The following is a 22,825-nucleotide window of genomic DNA, read 5'->3' on the forward strand; positions in this document are numbered from 1 at the left end:
ACCCCTGGTGGGTGATAAGGAAAGTCCTGCCTTCATAATCCTATCATTGCTCTTGGGAAATACTTGAGGATGATATGAACTGATATTTAAGCCTGTCACCAGGAAAAAAAAAAAAAAGGACCTTTGTTTTGATTTGTTTTGTTTTCTCTAATTCTATCTTATGGGCAATATTCATTTCTGGATTTATCTGACTTCGACAGGACCTGAGGGCATTCAACAGTTTGTTGAATAACATGATTTTTTTGTAGTTAACCTGAAATGGTGGCAGCACTCTGCCCATGGCTTTTTCATGTTCTCTACAGTTACCATTTGACATGGCACCTTTTTAAACCAAAGAAGGACTGGAGTGTTGTTTGCTGCAAGTATTTGGGTTTTTTTAGACTCTCATGGATAAATGTAGGAGAAATGGAGGGGGAAAATCTCTAATTGTAATTTCTGAAATAATCCTCCTAGAATGTCTCACTAGTAAATGCTGTTTACATCAGCTGATCCCCTCTGTTTCTTCGTGGAGTGAAATCAGCTGACTTTCCCTGTGCTTAGATTAGAAATGTAATAGGAAGTAAAATGAAATGTCATTTATCACTTATATTATTATTCTAATCCTCCTCAAAATTTTTGCCTGGAAGTTTTCACTTGTTGGAGGACTGTTGTCCTAGGCTCACATGCACAATTAGACAGGTGTTATTTCATTACTTTATTCTAGATTTAGAATTTGAAGATTTTTTTCTCTGCAGACATGAGCGTTTGAACATTTTCATGTACTTCTTTATGAAGGTCAGACTTTGATGACTGACACAACAAACGGTTTTTTACCCCAATGGAAATAACATCAGAGGCTGTTTTCAGAAGTTAAAGCTGAGTTTTGCAAAGGCAAGTCTCCCCTAGACTCCTCATGTAGTCAATGCAGAGAGAGAAAGGCTCTTCCAGAAATCTGTTCAAATTGCCTAAAACAAAATTTCTGCTCAAAGTAGCTTTTCTAATGAGCCTGTCTCGCATTTTCTCTATAGTGGCCATGGATTGACCTAAGAAGGTTAACCTCCTTTGGCTAAATTTAGTCTGTGAATAAACCTGCCACCTCCAAAATGCAACTACCTTCATCTGATAATGTTTCACAGCCTCTTTGCATTCATTTTGCCTGGAAATACTGATGCTGACAGAGAAGGAGGAGTTATAAGTGTTTTTACTCTGTGGCTGTTTTGCTCACATCCTTCATTTTTTCTTTATACTATTGTATGTAAAATCTTCATTCTTTGTCATATATAGGTTACTGACCTGAAAGGTGTACTCGGAACTTATAAGTGATTTCAATTAATTCTTCAAATAAACATTAAGGCTCCTGTAAAACTGAGGAAAAGATTTAATTGCAGACTAGGCAGACAGATAAAGAGGTCTTGAAAGTTGAAATCATGATTCACAAGCCCGAAAAAAGGAACCAAAGAGAAACCTTTCCTCACCAACCTCCAGTTCTTCTTGCTCTTCCACCCAAATTAATTGAGGTTTTTTAAGCCTTTTTAATTGAAATAACTTATTTTTACATCAAGCCCAGGTTATCATAACTCAGCAAATAAACAGCAGTTATTTTCACATTTTTTTTTAATAAAGCAAGAAGGCATATAAAATTAGCTATTATGATAAATACATATTCCTGTAGCACTGAGTTATTGTTCTAGTTGTGAAGGTACAAAATTTACTAAAATCAGAAAAACAATAACTGTATCGGTTCTGCTTTGCTTTGCACTGATGCAAATGTGCATCTTGGTGAGATTCATGAGGGAATTTCATGGAGAGACTGAAAAAGTCTGCCCTGGTCTGGAATCGCAGCCATTGTATGCACCGATCCTCACAAAAGAGGATGGGTTTTAAAGCAGCAATTACATTCATGCGAGCCTTTAAAAAATATACGTGATTTGCAGTATTCATTGTGTGACACTGTTTGATGTCTATGTGGGCTGAAATGCAACAAATTTTTCACTCTCTGCTAGACTGAGAATGGAACAGGCAATACAGTCATGCCAATCACAGCCCAGACCCAGTGATTTTCATTTCCTGAAGCACTGAATTGTCTTGCCAAATGATGAAGCGCCACTTTGCAGATTTTGCTTGTACCTGATGAGGAGGTGTGAGAATTCCTGACTAGGTCTGAGGCTGACCAGGTGCAGGGCATAAGGAAAAGCCACTTTTCCGTGCACAGAAGATAGTAAGCTGTGCTCTATAGAACGGGCTCCCACGCTGATTGATATCAAAGAAACTTGCAAGTGATATTCTGCCATAGACTAGGGCAATTTGTAGGAAACCCAGATTTTCTGGAAATTCTCAACAACAGTAATTCTTTTTAATCTCTTTATCTTAAGGACATCTGCTTATAACATAATGAATGATTAATTAAGTCAATACTTTTTAAAAATGAACTCCAGATCATTAAAAAAAAAAAAAACACTCAGCTGCTGTTCAAAGGTCCATGCTGCAAGAATTTATCTCAATGGCAAGGTCATCACTAGCTTTAAGGTTATAATCTTATCATCACTTATTACTTGCTGAGAGCTACATCCTGATTTTGAGAGTCAGGAGTAGCTACTTCTTAAAGACAGGGCACTCAAGGAATAAGATTTTTCTTTAGTTGGACAAGGATTTTTGAATCTAGCCCTTAGATTCAGGACCATGGTGACATTGCAGGTGACATAGACACTTCTACGAGACTCCAAGGAGGAGTCAGAAGCTGTGTTTGAGTGGTGGACACACAAGAATGTATTTCAAGGAACAGATTCTGTCTCTTTCCTATATATTCTGCTTCCAGTCCCCTAAACTGAATAAAACTCAGCAAGGTGTGTGTGAGTGCTCAGTGTAAGAGAAGTGGGATCTGACCCATGTTGTCATGAGCCATGTAACACACACCAGAGTCTGACTCCATGTATCCAGGAAGAGTTGAGCACATTTTCACTGTTTCAAGGGAAGATAAAGCGAAAATTTCTGATGAGTCTTTCTGCAAATGATGGTTCACAAACATGGTTAACAGAGCAGATGCCTCACAAGTGCATTTCAACTTGCTTAAAAATAAATTGCAAGTAGCACCTAGCAGTCTCCTATGATTAAGGTGTAGCACGTAGCTGCTCTGTCCCAGCACCAGAGCCCTGGCTGCAATGACTTAGTATTGCCTTCTTACCTTGGAGGAGTTAATCTGCATTGGCTCTCCTTTTGGTACACTGGCTGAGACCTTGAGCTCATGCATATGATCCTACTAGAGTGGCTTTCTAACCTACCCAAGAAAAATTAGGTGCGTTTGAATTGGAGCTCCTTTTTCCGTGCAGATAGCTCACATCTGAGCCCAGAGCATTTTAAGTTGTGTAAGTTCACAAGTTGTGTTCACTTTATTTCTGCTAGCATCAAAAAGAGGAATCTCTTGCCCAAACACAGCCCTGTAACCAGCAAACACTGACATCTGAGGCAGTTTAAATATTCCCAATTCCTGTTGCCCACCTGGCAACCTGGAACCAACCCACGCCTGGACCCAACAGTCACACATTTACATCACATAAAGGAAAGGGAGAGCCTCACCCACAAAGTAGGAAAACCTTGACATTGCACAAAGCATCCGTTGAGAAATAGCAAAGATTCAGGGTAGACAGTTCTCCAACCAAAATACCACCATGGCCAAACCCATGTCTTTGGGCAGATAGAGTTTACATAAATTGCTCACCGCCTACCTAAACAAAATCAAAGGATGTTCAGGGTGCCTGCAATATATATCATTGAGTCAGTTATAGATACCCTGACACCTTAGATACCCTGTTTCTTACAGTCAGGGCCTTTAATTGCGATGAATAATCAATATTTCCTGAGTCTAGTGAATGGGATGAGATAATTATGCAGGAAGCCTGTGTTAACTACTTTTTAGAGTAATATGCTCTGCTGCTAATGGTGTATTCCTTGGTCTGCCACTGACCTGGAGCATCACACTTGGGCCACAATTTTCAAATTTGCATGTCTGAAGAGAAGCAGAGATTGTTGTATTTGGGTGTGTATATAAACAGCCTGGTTTCCCCAAAAACCCTTTAAAGTGTGTCAAGTGGGGACTGGAACACTGAGTTCTCTTAATCACATTGGAAGCTTTAAAGAAAGAAACTGCTCCAATGCCAGTTTTAATCAGAATTGGTGAAAAACAGTGACTGTTTGTTCTTTGAAAGGGAATCATTCAGCTTGTACTTTTCAGCCTGGTAGCCTGAGGTCTGACCTGGTGATGAGAGAGCATCTCTAAAACCGCGGAGTGTTTTATAAATGTTTGGCATTAGGATGCTGAACAGCTGCTTAAATTATGAGGGCACTGGTAAGTGAAATTCCTATTGCCTTTCTGACTGAATGCGGGCATTTCTCATTAAAGACCTAAATCCACAAGGTGCTGGTCACTCTCAGCCTTCACAGCGGTTTCTTCTGAAAAGAATATCTGCCTGGTTGTGAGCTCTGGTTTCTCAGCGGGAATTTAACAATCTATTTCCATCTGTTGCTGCAGGCTGTATTTCAGAGTACAGGTTCATTTGTGACTCATGTTTCTTTTCTCTCCTGCTTTCCCTGTCCCCTTTCTCTCTCTCATCTTCTTTCTTCTGCAGAGGGGGTAAGAACGAGCCAGAACCAGAGCAGCCAATCCCTCGAAAGGTGCAGATTCGTTCTCTCCCTTCCTTGGAGGATATTGATCCAGACGTGTTAGATAGCATGCACTCGTTAGGCTGCTTCCGTGACCGAAACAAACTCTTACAGGACTTGTTGTCGGAAGAGTAAGCACTTGCTCAGTCTTAATATCAGTTGGGTGTCCACGGGCTGGGATGCTTATAAACCTGGGGAGAGGTAGAGATCACTTTGACACATATCTTGCTGTGAGGGACCAATAGCAACTTCTCACCCTCTGGCTACTCATTTGCCAGTGAGGTGTTGGAAGCAAGCACTGAGCCTTGCAATGTGTATCAGAAGCTTACAGTGTGACCAGCAATGGAGGCATGGTGCTGTCTCTTCCTTGCTGCCAGGCAAGGTCACTTCATGAAAAGATGGGCCATGCAGTCCAAATGGGGAGGTATCATTGCTCTTATTTGTGTGGGATATACCTGTGTTGGCAAATTTTTATTTACTTAAAGCTTACATCCGAGAGCTGGTGTATTTCCTGAGGTGTTAAGAGAGGCACGTAGTGGAAAGAGCACTTAGAGGCTCAGGAGACCTGTCTTGCTGCCACCCTTGGTTTGGAATTCCTATGAACATATTACCTCATCTGTCCTATGCCTCTGTTGTGTGTGCATGGGAATGATATTTTCTTTTCTCAGTAGCTACTCATTGGAGACAGCAGGATTCTCAAAAGCTTTGTGGGTTGTGAATCTAGCTGGCAAGTACATGATTATTTCCAGCTTATTTAGAATAACTATAGAGGAGGGTTTATCTGCATGTTGATTTTTTTTCTCTTCAAATGTAAAGATTTTTTCTTCTTTTTTTTCAGAGAAAACCAAGAGAAAATGATTTATTTTCTTCTGCTTGACCGGAAGGAGAGGTATCCTAGTCATGAAGATGAGGATCTTCCCCCGAGAAATGAAATAGGTACTACAGATATGACCTCTGTCACCATGAACCCATATCAACTAGTTCCTCTTCACCTTTTGTTTGTTTGTTTGTTTGTTTTAAATATATACCCAAATCCTAGCATCACTGCTACCGTCCCATGGAAATGGTATACAGCATTGGTGAGAATCCTCAGCCTGAGGCAGGCAGGTCTGTTCTGTGGTTAAACTTGAAGGCTTCATTTTTCTGGACATGTCTGTCTCAGTGCAGAAACATCCAAGTTGATCTTGAACCAGATCTTAAAAAATACGTAGACCCACAAGCTGGATCTATACAAGCAGAAGAGGTTTAGAAGCAGTGTAGTTTAGTGGCAGAATTTTCTAATTACTAATCTACATGTGGGATTGCAGAAGTGCTGCTTCTGTATAAGTATTAAGTAAGTATACTTAAGCTAGTAACAGTGTGTAGCATTGCATCCCTATGGAGTTATGTACATACACATTCTCTTTTATGTAGGTAAATATATACGCTGTTGAAAGTACGAATAATATTACATACCTGTTTATAGTGCATACATTTTAGACTAACTTTAAAATATTTTTAAAACTTAATATGCAGTAAGATTCTGTATCTTATAAAGCTCTGGTGATACCAGTTTATTCCTGAAAAAATAGTAGTTCAGGGTACTGCTGATCATCAAGGACTTCACTAATCTACACAACAGGAAAATTACTTCCCTGAGGAACTAACTATGTAAGTGACTCTTGTTGTGCAGAGTGACAAAAGTTTAACTAAGAAAGGATTAGTCACTTCTATCAATGACCTGAAATAGCATTTTTACATAGTAGTGTTGTGGTTTTCAGGTATTGTATTTCAGGACTTAGAAGGCTAGATGTAAAGTGCTCTTTATTTTCATTGGAAAGCCTGGAATCTCACAAACCTACAGGGCAGTGGTATATTGAACTTTAAGTTTTTTAGTACTCCATTGAATTATTACCTTATCCAAGTTCCAGGCTCCAGGCCCTATCATTCTGCAGGGAAATCTCTTCTATGGGCAAAGAGATGGAAATTCTTAGTCAACACAGCAATTTTTAAACTCTTGATGGAGCTATAGAGAGCATGTTAGCAGGGATCCTGATGAAGACGGGTAGATGTGCCAACTGCAGGTCCTGTGGTCAAAGGCTTCTTGCTCAGTGCAGTTTGTCGTCTAGCACTTTAGTAATCAGCTTTTGACTCAAACAGATTATCCTGCAGTGTAAGGACACCATCATCTTGTTTTAGAAATGCTTTTGTCATAAGAAAGGAAGCAAGGTGACTCTAGAATCTTCATATCCAGAGTGTCAGTGAATACATAGCTATGCCCTAAATACATCATATATCGGCCTTCCACATGCCAAAGTATTTTCATGGTTTGAACTGAAATATTATGCTTTACTCTTGTATTTTTTTTGTACAGGGAGTGAAAATGTTCCCCAACAGGGAAACACTACTCTGAATGTATCATTGTGCCTGATCGGCACATGTTAGCCTCTTTTAGCATTATTCTTTGAGTGTTTGTAGGTTGTATTTCCCCTTCCACCGGGGGGTTTCCACCTCCTCTGTTCCCAGCAGTATCTCTGAGAACACAGGGCAAGGTGTAATTAAGAGCAGTCATGCTTCTGATGAATATCTCATCATTAGCCATTAGCAATGGCCTTGCAGAAACAAAGAAGAAAAATAACAGATTTAATAATAGCAGCCTGAAGAAACCACATTCATGAGAGTTATGAATTGCCTGAGCTCTTGCCAAAAAGAAAAAAAAAAGGCGTCTCAGAGTATTTTGCGTTTTTCCTCTTTCTTTGCATGTTAGGTCTCAGAAGGGATGGGTGCAAGTAAAAATATGGCCAGCTCAGACTAGCACTCTCTTCTGGTGTCCCTTTTGTATGTTTCAGCTATATAAAGCTTTTTCAAGGGGCCAGGGAAGGGCTACCTACCTTCACTGTCTTTCGAGTTCAGCTCCATTTTCTTTACCTGAAAACATATAAATGAGAAACTTCTCAGTAAATTGCATGAGTGTCAACTGATGTCTCCTTGAGGAAAAGGCTTTTGTGGGGTTGAGTTTCTTAATAAACCAGAGAACAAGAGATTGGGCCAGAATAGCCATATAGGATATGGGTGCCTCATCCAAACTCAGAAGTTGAACCTTTATTTCTCGCCTTCCACATCAATGCCTTTATAATTGGATCATTACCTATACCATTCTCTCTTTCTCTGTAAAAAATCCATAGGAATGACTTCACTTTTCTGATGTGAAATAAAATGAAAATGCATCCCCAAAATTATCACAGATCCAGACTAGGACTTTTTTTTTCCCCCATATGAAATATTTCCAGAGAGTCAAGAAGAGAAGGGCAAACACTAGATGTTTTCCTGTTTTGAATTCCTGCTTCTGGAAAATTTTCCACTACTTTTATATGACACCACTTTAGTCTTTAGGGCAGGATGGCTGTGTATTTAACTATTTCTTTAGTATCTTTAGACTTGACAGTGATGACAGACTGTGTACCCTGTTGTTTGTTATTCAGACCCTTTTAAAAAATGTGAACAATACTTGCTACCTTCAGCCATGTATAGTGTAGGATTGTAGCCAATTCTAAAGAGGAATCAAATACCTTTATTGGAAGCTCAACCACATTCATGCAAGCTTCTGGATGTATTTTCCATCACACCTTTGTGAATTGCTGTTGTTGAATTTATTGGTGTGTTTCACCACCTGCTCTTTTTGCTTAGTCTCTCTCTTTGATAGTTTAAAATATAGATTGGAAATCAATATCTTCCAGCATCTTAAGCAGCAAGGACTAATATAAAAGAACCATTTAGCTTGTTATCTATATCCTTCTCCTCCTTAATTGTTCTGTTGATTCCCTCATGGTCCCTCTGACTACTGTCCTTCTCTCAAGCTTTCTCTTTCTGATGGCTGTACAAAACATTGTTAGTCAAATCTTCAGCTAATTCCTCTTCAGATTTCTTCTTCCCTCTCTTTTAATGTCCACCTTATATTTGGCCTGTCACTTTTATAAGTGTCACTCAGCTGAATTTCCGTTTGTTAAAGTCTTCTGTTTTGAACATGCTTGGATTAAATTGCCTTTTAAAATATGTGTTCATAAAATGTTTTTCTTACCTTTTTCCATCTTTCTTGTTTAGACTTTATTATTAACTAACATTGATGCAGTCTGAGCTTATCTCCATTCTTTTGTCATTAACTGCTTTCTTCATCTTCCTTCTTCCTTCTTTTTCCTTTCTTTTAAACTGCACTCTTCCACCTTCCTTTCTAATGGCTGAGGTCCCTCTGCAAAACTTGTATCAACTCTCAGTTGTTGATACCAAACGTAATTACATTCTCATTATGTGTGTTACTCGGCTCTAGTCACACCTCTGATACCAGCAGTTGTCCTGTGGGATGAATCCGTTCTCATTCTTTGAACTTGTTTCAAGAAGCAGGAGTTAGAAATGTCTAAACCTTGTCCCAGCTTACTTTTGACCACTTACATGTGTGCAGCTGAAGTCACCCAGTATAACTGCTTTATTAGATTTATCTCCCTTTGTTTTTCCCTTCACTTTACGCACTATATATTTTTCCTAATTTGTAGGTCATTACCCCTACTAGTATTTTCTACTACCTTTTTATTCCTGGACGTAGTTTGAAATAGATTGAGATACAACTGCTTTTTTCTTTCTAATTAGATTTGAACAGGAAAATTATTGCTATTAATACAGAGAATATTTGGGTTATACAGTAATAGGGTCAGCTGTTATCACTAGCCTATTTGCATTTGAGCCATCTTTGCTCATGCTCATTGTTTCAAGAATAAGCCCTGCCTTAAAGGGATCTTGTTCTAAAAAACATGATGTGAGAGAGAGAACAAGCAAGTAGATGGGGGGCATGAGGAGGGCAAGATAATAAAAATAATACCATCAGACTAGGTAGTAGAGGTAGAATTGTCAAATGGAATATTACTGGTTTTTCAAAGGAAGAGGAAGAAGCCTTAGGGGCTGGGCACTGTGAGGTTCTTTCTAACTGCAGGGGTGAAGGATGCCTTTTTTTACTGGTCATCATCCTCCACTAAAATTAAAAATGTGTCTATAAATAGAAGCAGGGAACTGAAATAGCCCAACCAAAGAAAAGAAAATGCTTCTTTATCTTTTTTATGCCTTCCTTCTTTTTACTGTTTTGATGCTATGAGAGATGCCAAGTGATAAAACTTTTCAGCAGGTCTGCATTTGGTTCCCTACTTCACCATGGAGGTGTGTATGGTTACCTAGTCACCTAAGAGCACGTTCTGCAGTTTGGTATCTACAGACTCTTTTCAGAGCAATTTAGATACTCCTCAGAACGTCCGTAAATGTTTCTCAGCACCTTTAGGAATGAATTGCCTTTAAATATCTCATTCTTATACCTCAGTTTTCACTCTACAAAGTGAAAGTAGCACTTCAATACCTCATTGAAATGTTACACAATAAAAAGTGTAAAGCACTTCAGTTCCTATACCAGTAAAAGCTGTATGATGACTTCTGAGATAAATTTTAGTAGCTCTTGTTGGAGATTCATCTCAGGTAGACGAGTATGTTTAATTTGTAATGCTGAAGGAGGGAAAATATAAAGCAGCGGGGAAAACCTGAAATCTAATCTTAAAGATGCAAAAAAAAATGTATGCATTCAGAGGAGAATGCAATTCTGACTTGAGAGTGTACTCATGTCTCTGTGTCACATTTAATCTAGCTAGCAGGGACATAGAAGGCAAGCTCTAGCAACCTGAGTACATGTATAGGATCCCTAGATGGCTTATACTCTGGCTAACATCTTGTGCTATAGCCCATGCTGTCATCTTGTTATTACTGTTATCAGCCTTGTAAGGTAATTTTTGCAAGCTATGCTATAGTTGTGCCTCTGTTTTACAGTGCTTGTACATTCAGGGCAGTAGCAGTGCTCCTCTCTGTAGATGGATTGCAAGTTTTCTCTTACGTTTGCAAATTTGGAAGAAGGGAGAGGCTGCAAATGTTCATCTCCTTCGCAAAGATATGTGTCTCTCTAGGGGAGGTGTGAGAGTGAGATTGTTGAGAGAGGATTTAACCAACCTGTTTGAGGTAAGTCACAGCCGAATTCAGCTGACAGCATTTTCTTTTCATAAAGATCCCCCCAGGAAGCGTGTGGACTCCCCAATGCTGAACAGGCATGGGAAGCGGCGGCCAGAAAGGAAGTCGATGGAGGTCCTCAGTGTTACAGATGGCGGCTCCCCAGTCCCTGCTCGCAGAGCTATTGAAATGGCACAACATGGACAGAGGTGGGTCTCTCCTTTACCCAGGAGTCCTGCCTGTCTGGGTTTGCTACCCACTTTTATGTTATACATACAAAGCAGCTGTGGAGTTTTTCTGCTCACACCAGCACTCATTACAATTTCCAAGCACACTTGCAACATGATCTGGCAGCCAGCAGCACTTACACACACAGGACCAGAAGTCCTGCCAGCGGCTTAAGGGTTCTGTTCACTTACAGCTATTGCTCAGGAAACGTCTACGTCCTCTGGGCAAGATTCATCTCACCTCCTTTTAATTGCTGAGAACATAGGTGTTCAGTCTAAGCTTGTGATACAGGCTGTCACTCTAGGCAATGGGGACTGATGAGAGCTTTGGAAGGTCTCAGATACATGTCCTCTGTTCTAACAATCTTAGATGGGATAATCACCCTCCGGTTGTTCCTCTCTGTCTCTGTAGCCTACAACAGGAATCTAGATCCACTGTCTTGTATTAGGTGCCTAGCTTTTGGGCACCTGAAGTTAAATGAGGTGAACCCCAACCTCCATGTCATCAGAACAGCTTGAATCTGGAAAGCCCTGTCCAAGCATCTGTAGATGGCTCTAAGATGTGCTGTCAGAGCCAGCCCACATAAATTACCACATACCTGTAAAGTGATGGAACGTATAATTTTGCTTCTTTTCTATCAAATAAAGTGTCAGCCTTGTGGAGAAAAAGCAGAGGAAAATGGTGTCTCCTCAAGGCGGGTTCTGGGAGAGTAACTGAACTGTGGAAGTTCACTTATGTGAACCATGGAAGTTGCTTCCCCTGTCCCTATGACTAGCCTAAGGGAAGCACATGCATTTGGATTCAGACTTGTATAGATCAATCAATATGAAAGAACACTTCACTTAAGTGTATGCTGATGATACTGTAACTTCTGTTTCAGCTTTATGACCTGATTTTTTTGTTCAGCTGTTAAGATCTGCTCAAAAAGAGCCTGCTGTGCCCAGAAAGTCCCTTTCCTGACTGAAAACTGGGTGAAGAACATGAAATAATTTCATGTCCAGAAGCCCCTAGAATTGCTGGAAAGTTTTACTGTTACAGTTCTATCTACAATGAGGAAAAAGTGGTGATTTCCAGTATCTGCTAGGACTTATTTCAGGCTGGATGTGTGAGATACACTGCCATAAAGATTTTTCACTGTAGTGTAGGTTGGAAACCTGTCTTGAATATGTGGTTTGCTTTGATGTGAGGTCTGGGTGAAGGAAGTGTTCAGGACAGGATGTGCTCAGTGTTCCCTACAGTATCTTCCTTACAGTAAGCATCCAACTGTGCAGAACAAATAGGAGGTGGTAGAATGATCCCGAAGTTTTCTGAGAGCTTAAACCTTCTCTTCCAGCTCTCAGCTTTGACTTCGGATTCAAAAGTCTGAACAGGCAAAGCTGTGTCTTGCTATCCAAAGTATTTCTTTTGCTTTTAAATGTCTCACTCGTTTCTGCACATGAGGAAACAATTGAAGTCAAACAGTCTGGGATGAGTTCAGAGCAGGGACATATCCAGGCTACATACCAGTAAAGAAGGGCTGTGACTGAAGGAGGAAGTGAAACCTTCCAGGCACAAAAGAGGTACAGGGCAATGCATATCACAACTCAGGGCTGGACATAAAGGTGTGATTAAGGGTGGAGAAAGGGATGTAATAACACTGTGATTGATGATGATGGGCTTGGTAATGCTTGTTTTGGAAGGGGTTAAAGGGAAGATGTTATTTTACTCCATGTGCGAGCTTCCATATTTCATACCATCCACATCCACAGATGACAACAGCACATTTTGTGTTGCTGGCAGCACAGTTGTTTATAACGTGAACTGGCTTCATTAATGAACACCACTGCATGGGGATTGTCTGGGGACGATGCATTGCTGATGGGGCACCATCTGTCAGAACAGTCAGTAACAAAATGACAAGTGCCTTCCACCAAGAGTGGGGGATTTTTAATGGCTAGTCGCATGCTATATTCCATGAAATGACCCAGTGGCAGTGGATTTTACAGCAGTAGGGCTTAGATCCCAGAAGTGGATGCTTTTTTTAAGAATTAAATTTTTTGGTCTCAACAGATGACTGTTCACTGCTACAATACTAGGAAGACATGGATGTGGACCATGGGAACAGGTCTTCTATTTAGACACAGATGACTTGTGCAAATATCCAAAGACACAGAGCCATTGCTTCTTTCTTGAGCTGGCAGAGATACTCTTCTCACCAGTGGGCAGAACACACCTTTATGTTTTGTGATTTAGTCCTATTTTCCTCTTTCCCAGTAGTAAACAGATGTTTGCTTGCATAAAGGGGATTTATGTTATAACCTCTGGTTTATGTGTCTGTGTCATGAACTATGCTTTTGGTAACCATGTGAGGACCCTACAAGTGTCTGGTCTTAGCTTGTTCAAGAGCGTATCTTTCCATTGGGATTTGAAACTTGATGACCTTCAACCCTACAAGCTGAGAAAGTATTAAGTGAAAAACACAGGCCTTCAGTGACTTAGTTTTGGATAACAGATGAGAACTCAGCACAAAAACTTACCAACTCCTCAAAATGCTTGTACTGGCCTCTCTGAGTGTTCTCCATTTGGTCTTCATATATGGCAAAGTTTGTATGCACAAACACCAGCCACCTTAAAACTGGTGACTAAGTTTTGTTAATTCTTGGTTTTCCCTGCTCGTTATCAACTAAACAGGTTCATAATTACATCTTAATTGCTTCTGCTGTTGTGGTATCCACACCTCTCAGACTCTCTGGTGTTTCGTTGAAATGTCAAAAGAGAAGAGGTAGGTTCTGAGCTTAGAATCTCATGAGCTAATTTGTCCCTTGTGCCAAAATCACACAGACTAGGAAGAATTCCATGGGAGCTAGAATCCCTCAGAGATATGCCAGAAATTTTCAGCAGCTCTGCTGTGAAAGTCCAAAAACTGTTCTAAAATAGGCTTCATTAACTATTCATTTTCTTCTGGTTATTGAAGTGGATAGCTTGCATGAAAGATCAGCTAACATTAGGAAGCAGTGTTCTGTGAAACAGTGAAGCATGTTACCAGTGAAACATATTACAGAGAGCTGCCCCTTTAGCAAAGCACAGGGAATTTTGCTTCTAAGCTTCAGGGATTCAGACCCAAGATGGTAAAGAAGGGCATTTCTCTATACACTGAGTATCGGGAAGAGAGTTGGGAGTAAGTGGTAATGGACCCTACAAATTAGAATACAAAATGGATTACTGTTCCTCTGAGAGGCTCTGTGGTCCGATTTTAACCTTTTCCCAGATTGTGCTTAGTGTTGAGGTCTTCTAGAAAAGTCTGAGTAATGAGTGCTTTGCAATTTGTGCCTTCAGGCATGTTCTATTTTCCCTGGACAATATGACAAAGTAGATGATACCTGGGTTTTCAATTGGATAAAGGGGAGCAGGGTTTACAAGTATGTATGGGGGAAGCCATCTTAGTCCTCAGAAGTCAGGGGAAGATAATGAACTTCAGCACTGTGTAGGCTTGAGCCGTAGTTGGAAAGCAAAAGAAAGGTTTTTCAGAGCATTGCTTAAAAAGGGGAGGATGGGTTGGGGGGCTGGGTGTCCAGCATTGCTTCAGGTGACTCTCTTGTATAAATGTCCACACTAGTAACTCTGTTTTCTCGCTTTGTTCCTGCCATAGTAAAACAATGTTCAGTAAAAGCCTGGATATCTCTGAAGCCAATCCCAAATTCAACAAAGAAGAAAGGTATAAACACTGACAATATGTTCCTCTCCTCTACCTCACTGCTGAGACCTTAAAGATGCAGTACTTACCTTCTCCATGTAGGGACATGGCTGTTCTCTCTTTAGAGAGAAATAAAGAGGGTGGGATATTTACAGCCCCACACCACATATGTTTTTGTACAGTACCATTCACTTGAGGCTACCCCTAATGCAGCCTGTGACTGTACCAACGTTCTCCCCACTAAAATTTCATCCTACTGCTACTTCTGGTTCAGTTCTGCCCTGAGTGAGGATGACCAGGGTAAGAGATGCATTTGCTAAGACTGCTTTGGGAAGGATTGGAATATAAAACACTAGGAAAGCCCAGAGTTCTCCACTCCCAGCACTAGAAACAGTGGCACAACTGAGCCAGTGACAGCAATAGTAGGAAACTTTGGAAATCCTGTCTGACAGAGCGAAATATTAAGTGCCTGTAAGGAAGAGACAAGCTCCTTAAGACTACTCTGGTTGCACCAGAGAACACAAGAGGAAAAGATCATCAAATATAAGTGTTTTAGGATGATGATTCTAATCTAGCAGTTCAAGTGACAGACGGTGAAGAGTAACAAAAAGGGTAACTCCCAACTGTGAATAGAGCCATAATGGAAGACATGCAGGACACCAGATTTAGGGAGTTTCAGTAGACTCGTGTGGGTCCATGAACAAAAATATAAACTTTAAAGTTTTGGGAAGGTTTTTAGTGGACATGTTGTTACTCAAATTTTGGTCTCAGAGGAAGGGAGTTTTTCTCTAGTGTTAAAAGCTGACATCCCAATGGATAATTCTTCATCAAAATGTGATCATTACACATTTTGGACAAACACTTAGCTTACCCAAAGTTTAGGAATGTTCCATATGATTCAAAAAGGGGGAAGCAGTGAGAAGGAACCTATGGACTTGGCAAACCATTCTTCTTTCCATTTCCCCTTTTAATAGAAACCTTTCTATTTAAAGATAAATGTGGCCTTTAAGCCTCAGGACACTTGTAGGATATGTGAGGGACAGCCCCTGTTTTGGCCTTTTGCAGACCGAGGCAGTACTTTGTGGGCAGTATTTCAAGTCTTGAACCCACCACAATGAAGAACATTGTGCATCTGCAGGAGAGATTGTGCCTCACATGGTGTGTAAAGCACCCTCTTTAAGATGCCAAGATAGGAACAAGCATTGAACAGCCATGAAGAAGTAGTGGCTATGCAGTCTTTAGTGGCTGGGCTTTCCTGGACTGTTACCATAGACATGGAAATTTATGTTCCTTTCTCTGATTCTCCCTATATGTAAGTTCTGTTCTTGAACATATGGCACTTCTTGCATTAAAAGCTAGTCTGAAACTACTCTAAAGATGAGCTTTTCCACAGAAATTACAAGTCAGATCCAGTAAGAGAAGTGCAGAAATTTTATCTGTGGCAGGAGAAGAGTCTTTAAGCAGATGTTCCCAGCACCATTCGTTGTCCCTCTATCCTTCTCTAGCAGCTGCTACAGCTGTTTTAGGTGCAGAGGAAGTGACCCTTCAGTAACCACTGGGGGATTTCTTAAATACACATGGGCATTTCGTGTTCTGTTTCAAAGGTAGTATTTTTCAGAGCACAGGAGGAGAAGGTTAGGGCACTGCATGAGGATCACCCAGGGTCCTTCTCATTGAAGGACCAGGCAAATTTATTGGAGGATCACATTCGCTGTGGTCTTAACTGCCCTCCCACTTCTAAGAGTTAGGATGAAGGACCTCGGTGGGAAAATGAGAGGACCTGGATTCTGGATCTGCAAACAGCCACATGAAAGAAAGGGATAGGCAGCAAAGAGAACCCCAGCAAAATGGAGCCAGCTAATCATGGTGGCCATTAAATTTTTGGCCAATGTTTAATTATCCAACTTTATAATGTCTTTTTTAAAGGAATACTGCATCTTTAAGGGTCCCTTCCCTCTAGATGCACATGGTTGTCTTAGTAGCTGAGGCCACTGTCCCTTTTCTTTTTCTTTTTCTTTCTTTCTGACTTTCTCTTTCACCCCCTCTTTCGGTGCTTCTCTTCTTCTGTATCTGGGTTGCTGCAGCTCCGTAGTTCACTTGCTTCAGTATTGTAGGGAATGCACATGTCTGCGCTTCTGGGTCTATTGTGTCCTGGGATTGTTCATTTTTTTTAAATGTCATTTCCCTCTTCCTTTTCCCTATTGTCAATTTGCTTTCCATTCTCTTTGTTAACCTCTTCAGTGCCTTCCCCGTTGGGAAAATGACTTGAAAGAAAAATTAATCAACCTTCTTGCACCCATTCTATTTACATTTTAATATTCTGCATGTGTGAATATGGGTGTATTTTCTGTATAAATATACAATGGGTGTCAATTTGCTCTTCTCAGTTACGTCACTGTAGATAGGTTTGTACGGGTACAATTAAAGACAGCGTTTGTCCCCAAATATATACATATATATGTATTTGTATATAAATTATAGAATTAGATCTTACGCAAATTTGCACTCCAGGATGAAATACAAGTGGAGTGTCACTCAAACACATGAAAAAGAACTTACTGTAATGCTTCTTTCCACTTCTCTATCAATGTGTAGCACAAGCTTTTTCTTTCTTTTCTAACTGTTTTAATTTTAACTTTTCTCAAAACTGCCTTGCGTTGCCCGCCCAGCATTTGCAATGTTGATGTAACTGGAAGCATGGCTAGTTGCACTGAGCAGTAAACTGTGAAATCTACTGGGCATATATTAAATTTGGCATTTCTGTTGGTGACCGTCTTGTGGAGAATGGATTTTCTTCACCCAGCCAGAGGTAGCTCTGGCAGCTTGGGAGCCTGTTATTGAAAATGGAGAGAATGAGAGAGAGAAAGAGACAGAGAGGAAAAAAAGCACTACATACAGCTTAAAAATAATTTGGCTTAATAACACAACAGATTATTTTGGTTTTATTTCTAATCTAATTTCTTTTTTATTGTGAAAAGGTGGTGACACTTTCCTGAGTTTGCTTACCTGCACCCCTGAAAACTTAATAACCTGACTATTCTTTTTGATTTTGAATGCTTTGGTTAGTAGTGAAAAATTAAGAATACTGAAGTTTTTGATTGTCGCTAGGCTTCAAAGTCATCATGCCAGAGATTCATTCTGCTTTTAGAGCTGCTGTTTCAGACTCTTTTCAGCACAGCATTGATTTATTCTCCATTCGCATTTGAAAGATTTTCTTTGCAACCTTTAAGACCCAGAGACTGAATTTATTTTAAATGAAAAATGAGATCCTGGAGCACAAGATGGCATCCACAGAGATAAGTGCCGGGTTGCTGAGCTGGTATGTTCTAGCTGATCTGAATTCCTGAATGTAAGACCATCATGACTAATAAGCCAGTAACAAAGCAAATTCACAGCTTGAGCTACAATCTTGTACCCTGGGCTCCCAAGCTGGCTCAGAAATGCATGCTTTAATAACCAATACGTTTCACAGTTCATTCGTGGCAAAAAAAGTACTTCTTACCAGGCCAGCTTGGGGGACAGAGGGACACTACACTGAGCAAACTGGGGACAAAAAGCAAAATTTCCTTGATAACAGTCTGATATAACTGTGCCTTATGTAAGAGGCAGAAAAGAAATGCAGCATGAAGTATGAACCCCATTGCTCTGCTGACGACTTTAATTGGGATTTGGCTGGGAATTTTTTTTTTACAGCCTTAGTATGTCCCTCTCCATATTCCCCAGTGCCAAAGTTGGATGTGTCTGAAATATTGTGAGCAGGACAAAAGTTGTTTTCTGGTAAATGAAACTGTCCCCCTAGTGTTCCTGGTCTCTGAAGATGTAGGCACCGATGGCAATAATTATGACCGTTCAGTTCTTGGAACAATATTTCACTCTGCTTTTCCTACTCTTCTCTCCACCTGCCTCCACATCCCTCTCTCTTTCTTTCTCTCTCCCTCTGTCTTCATTTTCCCTTTCCGAGGATGGCGAGTGCTGATCCATTGGGGTAAGCTCTAGTTTTGGATTATTCCTGTTGCGGGACCTGTTGTATCTTGTAGAGGAACTTTTCATTTGCACTTTTTTATAATATAGGCTGATATACTTCAGTGATTGAGGCTTTACAGCAGGGAGAGAGAGATGTGGGAAGAAGCATTTTTGGTGCTTTTGTGTGTGTTTGTGTGCTTTTACGTTGGAGTCAGACTCCATATAATTTACTTTTGGGTTCTCTTTTGTTCTCTTTTTTGTCTCTCCGTTTCAATGTCTGTGGGCACAGAGAACTATCCTCAGACTCTGTGCAGGTACCAAGAGACCTTCTGAGAATGAAACCCCCTTCTCCGTTTAGTGCTTTTTGTATCTGTTTGGTACCCTACAGTTAATTTTGATCCTAATTTATCCTTTTTTCTTCTTTTTTTTTTAAGATGAAGCTGAATCCCATCCGTGTTATTAAAAAAATGCTGGGTATTCCCTTTTTTAGTGTATGTTTTCTTAAGAGGTGAACAGATGGCCCTAGAGACAGATATATCTTCAAAGCTCTTTATTTTAAATAAAGAGGGTATAGGTACAACTAGGAATGCAGTCACACTTCAAATTAAAGTTCCGTTTATAAATACTTAACAGAAGGAGACTATTTTATTAATAGATGATTTAATAAAAACATTGTAATAGATCACTATAGACTACAGCAAAAGCTTATTGAGAGGGCATGTATTGAGAAAGCTAATTAGCACCAGTAACATTTACTTCTCATGTTTGTTGCATGCTTTACTATTTATTAATTCTTTATAAACCATTTATAAATGGAACTTTAGTATAATTGGCCAATTAAGGAAGGTAGTGCTGTTTAACATCACCCTCTGTGTGCGCAGAAAGGAAGAGCTGTGTTACCAACAACCTGCGGTCCTCTCTCTGAACTCTTTGTAAAGCTTCATCTTACAAGCGGTTATTACCATGAGTAGACCTTGACTTAAACTCAAGCATTTGCAGTAAGAGGTGTTATGCTTAGTATTATTTGCACGGTTGGGACTGTAAGATAGAGAAGCATCAAAGTTATTCTATTCGTATTCCCTAGATTAGAGAGCAAGGTAGCACAGTTTATATCCTTTGGACACCCAAGAGTAATAGTGATAAAATGTTGTAACACACAGTGCCTGACCGCTCACCTATTGCATAGTAATTCAGATAATTTTCAGGGGTCTCATATGCTGAAATACAGTTTAGAATCTTTTGTGTTTATTTGAGTGAGCAAGCAAAGAGAAGTATCAAATTCCACCCAATTTGTGATTGAGGCAAATAAGAGGTTAGCTGGATGTTTTGGGATTGACTTTCAAAACTACACATGGAATCAAACCAATTCAAAATTTTTAAGGCATTTCACCCATGGACACAAGTCTGATGCATTTCTGCACGCTGCATGCATGCTGCAGGCTCCCCTTCTTTGGAAGCATGGCTCCAGCTTGACTAGCTAAGAGGCTGTATTCAGCACCCTGGTAAAATTGTGCTATGAAAGCAAGTTCTGCTGGGACTGCAACAAGGTACCAAACTGCCTGTAAGAAAAACTTCTGTGAGATGATCATTCAAAGAAGCAGCAAATGCCAAATCTGACCCAAATGTGTAATGCTGGCTGTGAAGCCTTTACAGTCTACTGGTGTGTACTAGCAGATGCACTGTTTAGAGCACTTCAGAATTAATCTGAGTGAAGGGCTGTATAGAGGTGCTCTGTACATGTGCTGTATGTGTAGTATGGTTACCAGGGCAGCTGTGCTTTTCCTTCCTGTATTTCTCTCTGCCAACACCTCAGCAGTGTGAGACTTTGGCCCTTTACCTCTTAGCTCTCAAGAAATTCTGCAGTTCTCTGAAACCAGCTGGAAACTGGATTCCAGCTCCTCAGTTTCACCAGTAAGAGACCACTGGTCTAACATGAATTGGGCCTCACGTGGCTTCCCCTTTAATAGCAGCTGGCTAAAATGAGTAAAAAATTACTTTAAAACAAGGGACCTTTGATACTTTGAAGTATCAGATAGATTGAATAAGGTATAAAATCATCACATCTACAAACTACAGACCATACATGCACATTTTGTTTCAGTCCTTGGCTTCTCTTTCATAGCTCAGATGTCTCCAGATTATTGTGAATCTATGAGATGGGAGGAATAGCCTGCAATGGTCTCAGTGCCCATCTTATGTTTAGAGTGCCCTCTACATCTTCCCCCTCCTAAACCTTGCGTCTTAGGCCCCTTAGGTTTATTTTTTTGTAATTCCTCCTGCCAGGCTTGGCAAAACAACTATGTCACTTTGGAAGGGACTAAAGAATCTCTTCTTGTGTCTTCAAATCTGGAAGTTGTGTTTGAGGGAATGCTCTTTATCTGAGCAACTGCATTAACTTTTCTGCTTGTATTTTCAACAACTTTTTGATGGCCTCCATTGAGTTAGTGCCCAAGTATACAGCAGTGCAAAACACAGAGCAAAATGAGTCACACACAAGTTCATAGTTTCCTATATTGTTGCATTTAGTATTAAGTTATTGGAATAATTATAGATTTAATACTTCCAATGACATTTAATGCCTGTAGAGACTCCTAGGAGGTTACTCACTAATAGATAGTTCCCACTAAATAAACTTAGTTCATAGCCATAGAGATAAGATGATGTCATATTTTTCTCTGCTTCCCACACATAAGATCATCCAGGGTCTGCCATACTAATGTGCTGCCTGTAGGGCTTCATACTTTCATTTTCCGGTGAGAGGGATAAAAATGTAAATTCTCTGTTATTTCATTACAGTGTTTCAGCATAATGCAACATTTTCATTACTTTCTTTTTGCTCTGTCCCAGTTCTGTCCACCTGACTCTGAGATACAGGAGCAGTACACGTGTAGTTGTTTGTTTAAACCTGAATTCTAGCATTTCCCAGCTAAGATGATCTTGATGGGAGGGACAAATCTGTCATTTTTGCTTGTTAGCATTTTTGTACTGGAGTATAGAACCAGCCACTGTACTGAGTTTTTATAGCCAGCTTGGGAACTGTGTCCCATTTGTGAAGGTAAATTATGGGAGAGTTGTTAAATTGAAGAAGATGCAAGGAAGATCTCCTCAGTCTGGGTGTCATATCCCATACCAGCACTCTTTTGCAAAGGGGGGAATTTTTGAAAATGTACAGCTCTCTTTTCACCCCAGCACTTAAAATTAACCCAGGACTCTTTAAACTCTTTCCACTGCTCCTCTATACAATGTCCAGTGTGGACAAACTAAAACTTGCTGTAGGGCCTACTTTACTTCTTACATATTTTGCATGTAAATCAGCAGCAGAAATAAAGCTTGTTCAATAGCAATCATGTGGATACTGAATGCATTTCCAGGAGGATTTCACACTAACTCTCTCTTCTGTCCCCTACCTCAGGCTCCTAGGCTGGATGAAAACACAGTACACAACAAGTCTTTTTCAAATATTGCTTCCAATAAGGAACTGGGAGTTGGGAGGTGGGGCCTGCCATGTTTTTGCCCTCCATGTGTGTGATCGTTTTTGTAAAAAAATAGGAGGCAATGGGGTTGGGAGGGGAGAATTCAGGACTGTTGGAAACACCTGATTGCAAAGAGGAGATAGCAGATTGGAACTTTAAATCAAGTATCCTGGAATTCAGGTGAGTGTCAGAGAGGACTTTTCCACCAGTTAAGTGTTGGTGGGAACAGCTCCTAGTGGGAGTTCAACTCCTAAGTAGGTGTTTAACTGCATCTCTGGGCACCTAAATGCCTTCCACATTTGTCCAAGATAATCTGTGGGTTCCTCTTGTAATTTATGGTTTGGAAGAAGCTTTTCCTGATGACTCATACAAGGAAGATTTTAACTAAATCGATTCCCATATGCACGACATTTGTGTTGCGCTCAGCTACTTCAGTTATAGGAGAGGCACATAAAATAGCCTTTCAAAAGTGGAGCAGACGGTTCTCCCCTTAAAATTACTTTGTGAAAATTTTTATGAATGCCCCAGATATTAATGGTACAAATTTAGGTTTAATCTAGTGCAAAAGAATGCCAAGACTGAGCTGCTAGTTTTTGACTGCTGTACTGTGATGGGCAGACTGCATCAGGGTACAAGGGAAACCGCAAGTGGGGAGTTTCTGCATAGAATGAGTGCCCCCCATTTTCATGGTGCAAATTTAGATTTAATCTGGCAAAAAAGCATGCTGAGACTGGGCTTCTGGGTTTCACCTACTTACTGTGACAGACAAACTACAATGAGATACAAAGAAACCATCAGGGAGTAGTTTCTGCAGAGGATGCAAATACAGAGAACAGGTCCTGCC

The 22,825-nt window shown here is 40.3% G+C and overlaps 1 protein-coding gene across 1 annotated transcript in view; it reads left to right on the forward strand.

The window, feature by feature from the left end:
• Positions 1-22,825, forward strand: part of BRSK2 (BR serine/threonine kinase 2) — a 319,951-nt gene that overhangs the window by 260,501 nt on the left and 36,625 nt on the right. Inside the window, exons 10-12 of the mRNA XM_074148741.1 lie at positions 4,602-4,766; positions 5,474-5,571; positions 10,703-10,853. Of these exons, the coding sequence (XP_074004842.1) occupies positions 4,602-4,766; positions 5,474-5,571; positions 10,703-10,853 (414 nt within the window). The remainder of the gene's footprint in view (positions 1-4,601; positions 4,767-5,473; positions 5,572-10,702; positions 10,854-22,825) is intronic.

The sequence above is a fragment of the Numenius arquata genome, chromosome 6, assembly GCF_964106895.1.
Source record: "Numenius arquata chromosome 6, bNumArq3.hap1.1, whole genome shotgun sequence".
Classification (NCBI taxonomy): Eukaryota; Metazoa; Chordata; class Aves; order Charadriiformes; family Scolopacidae; genus Numenius; species Numenius arquata.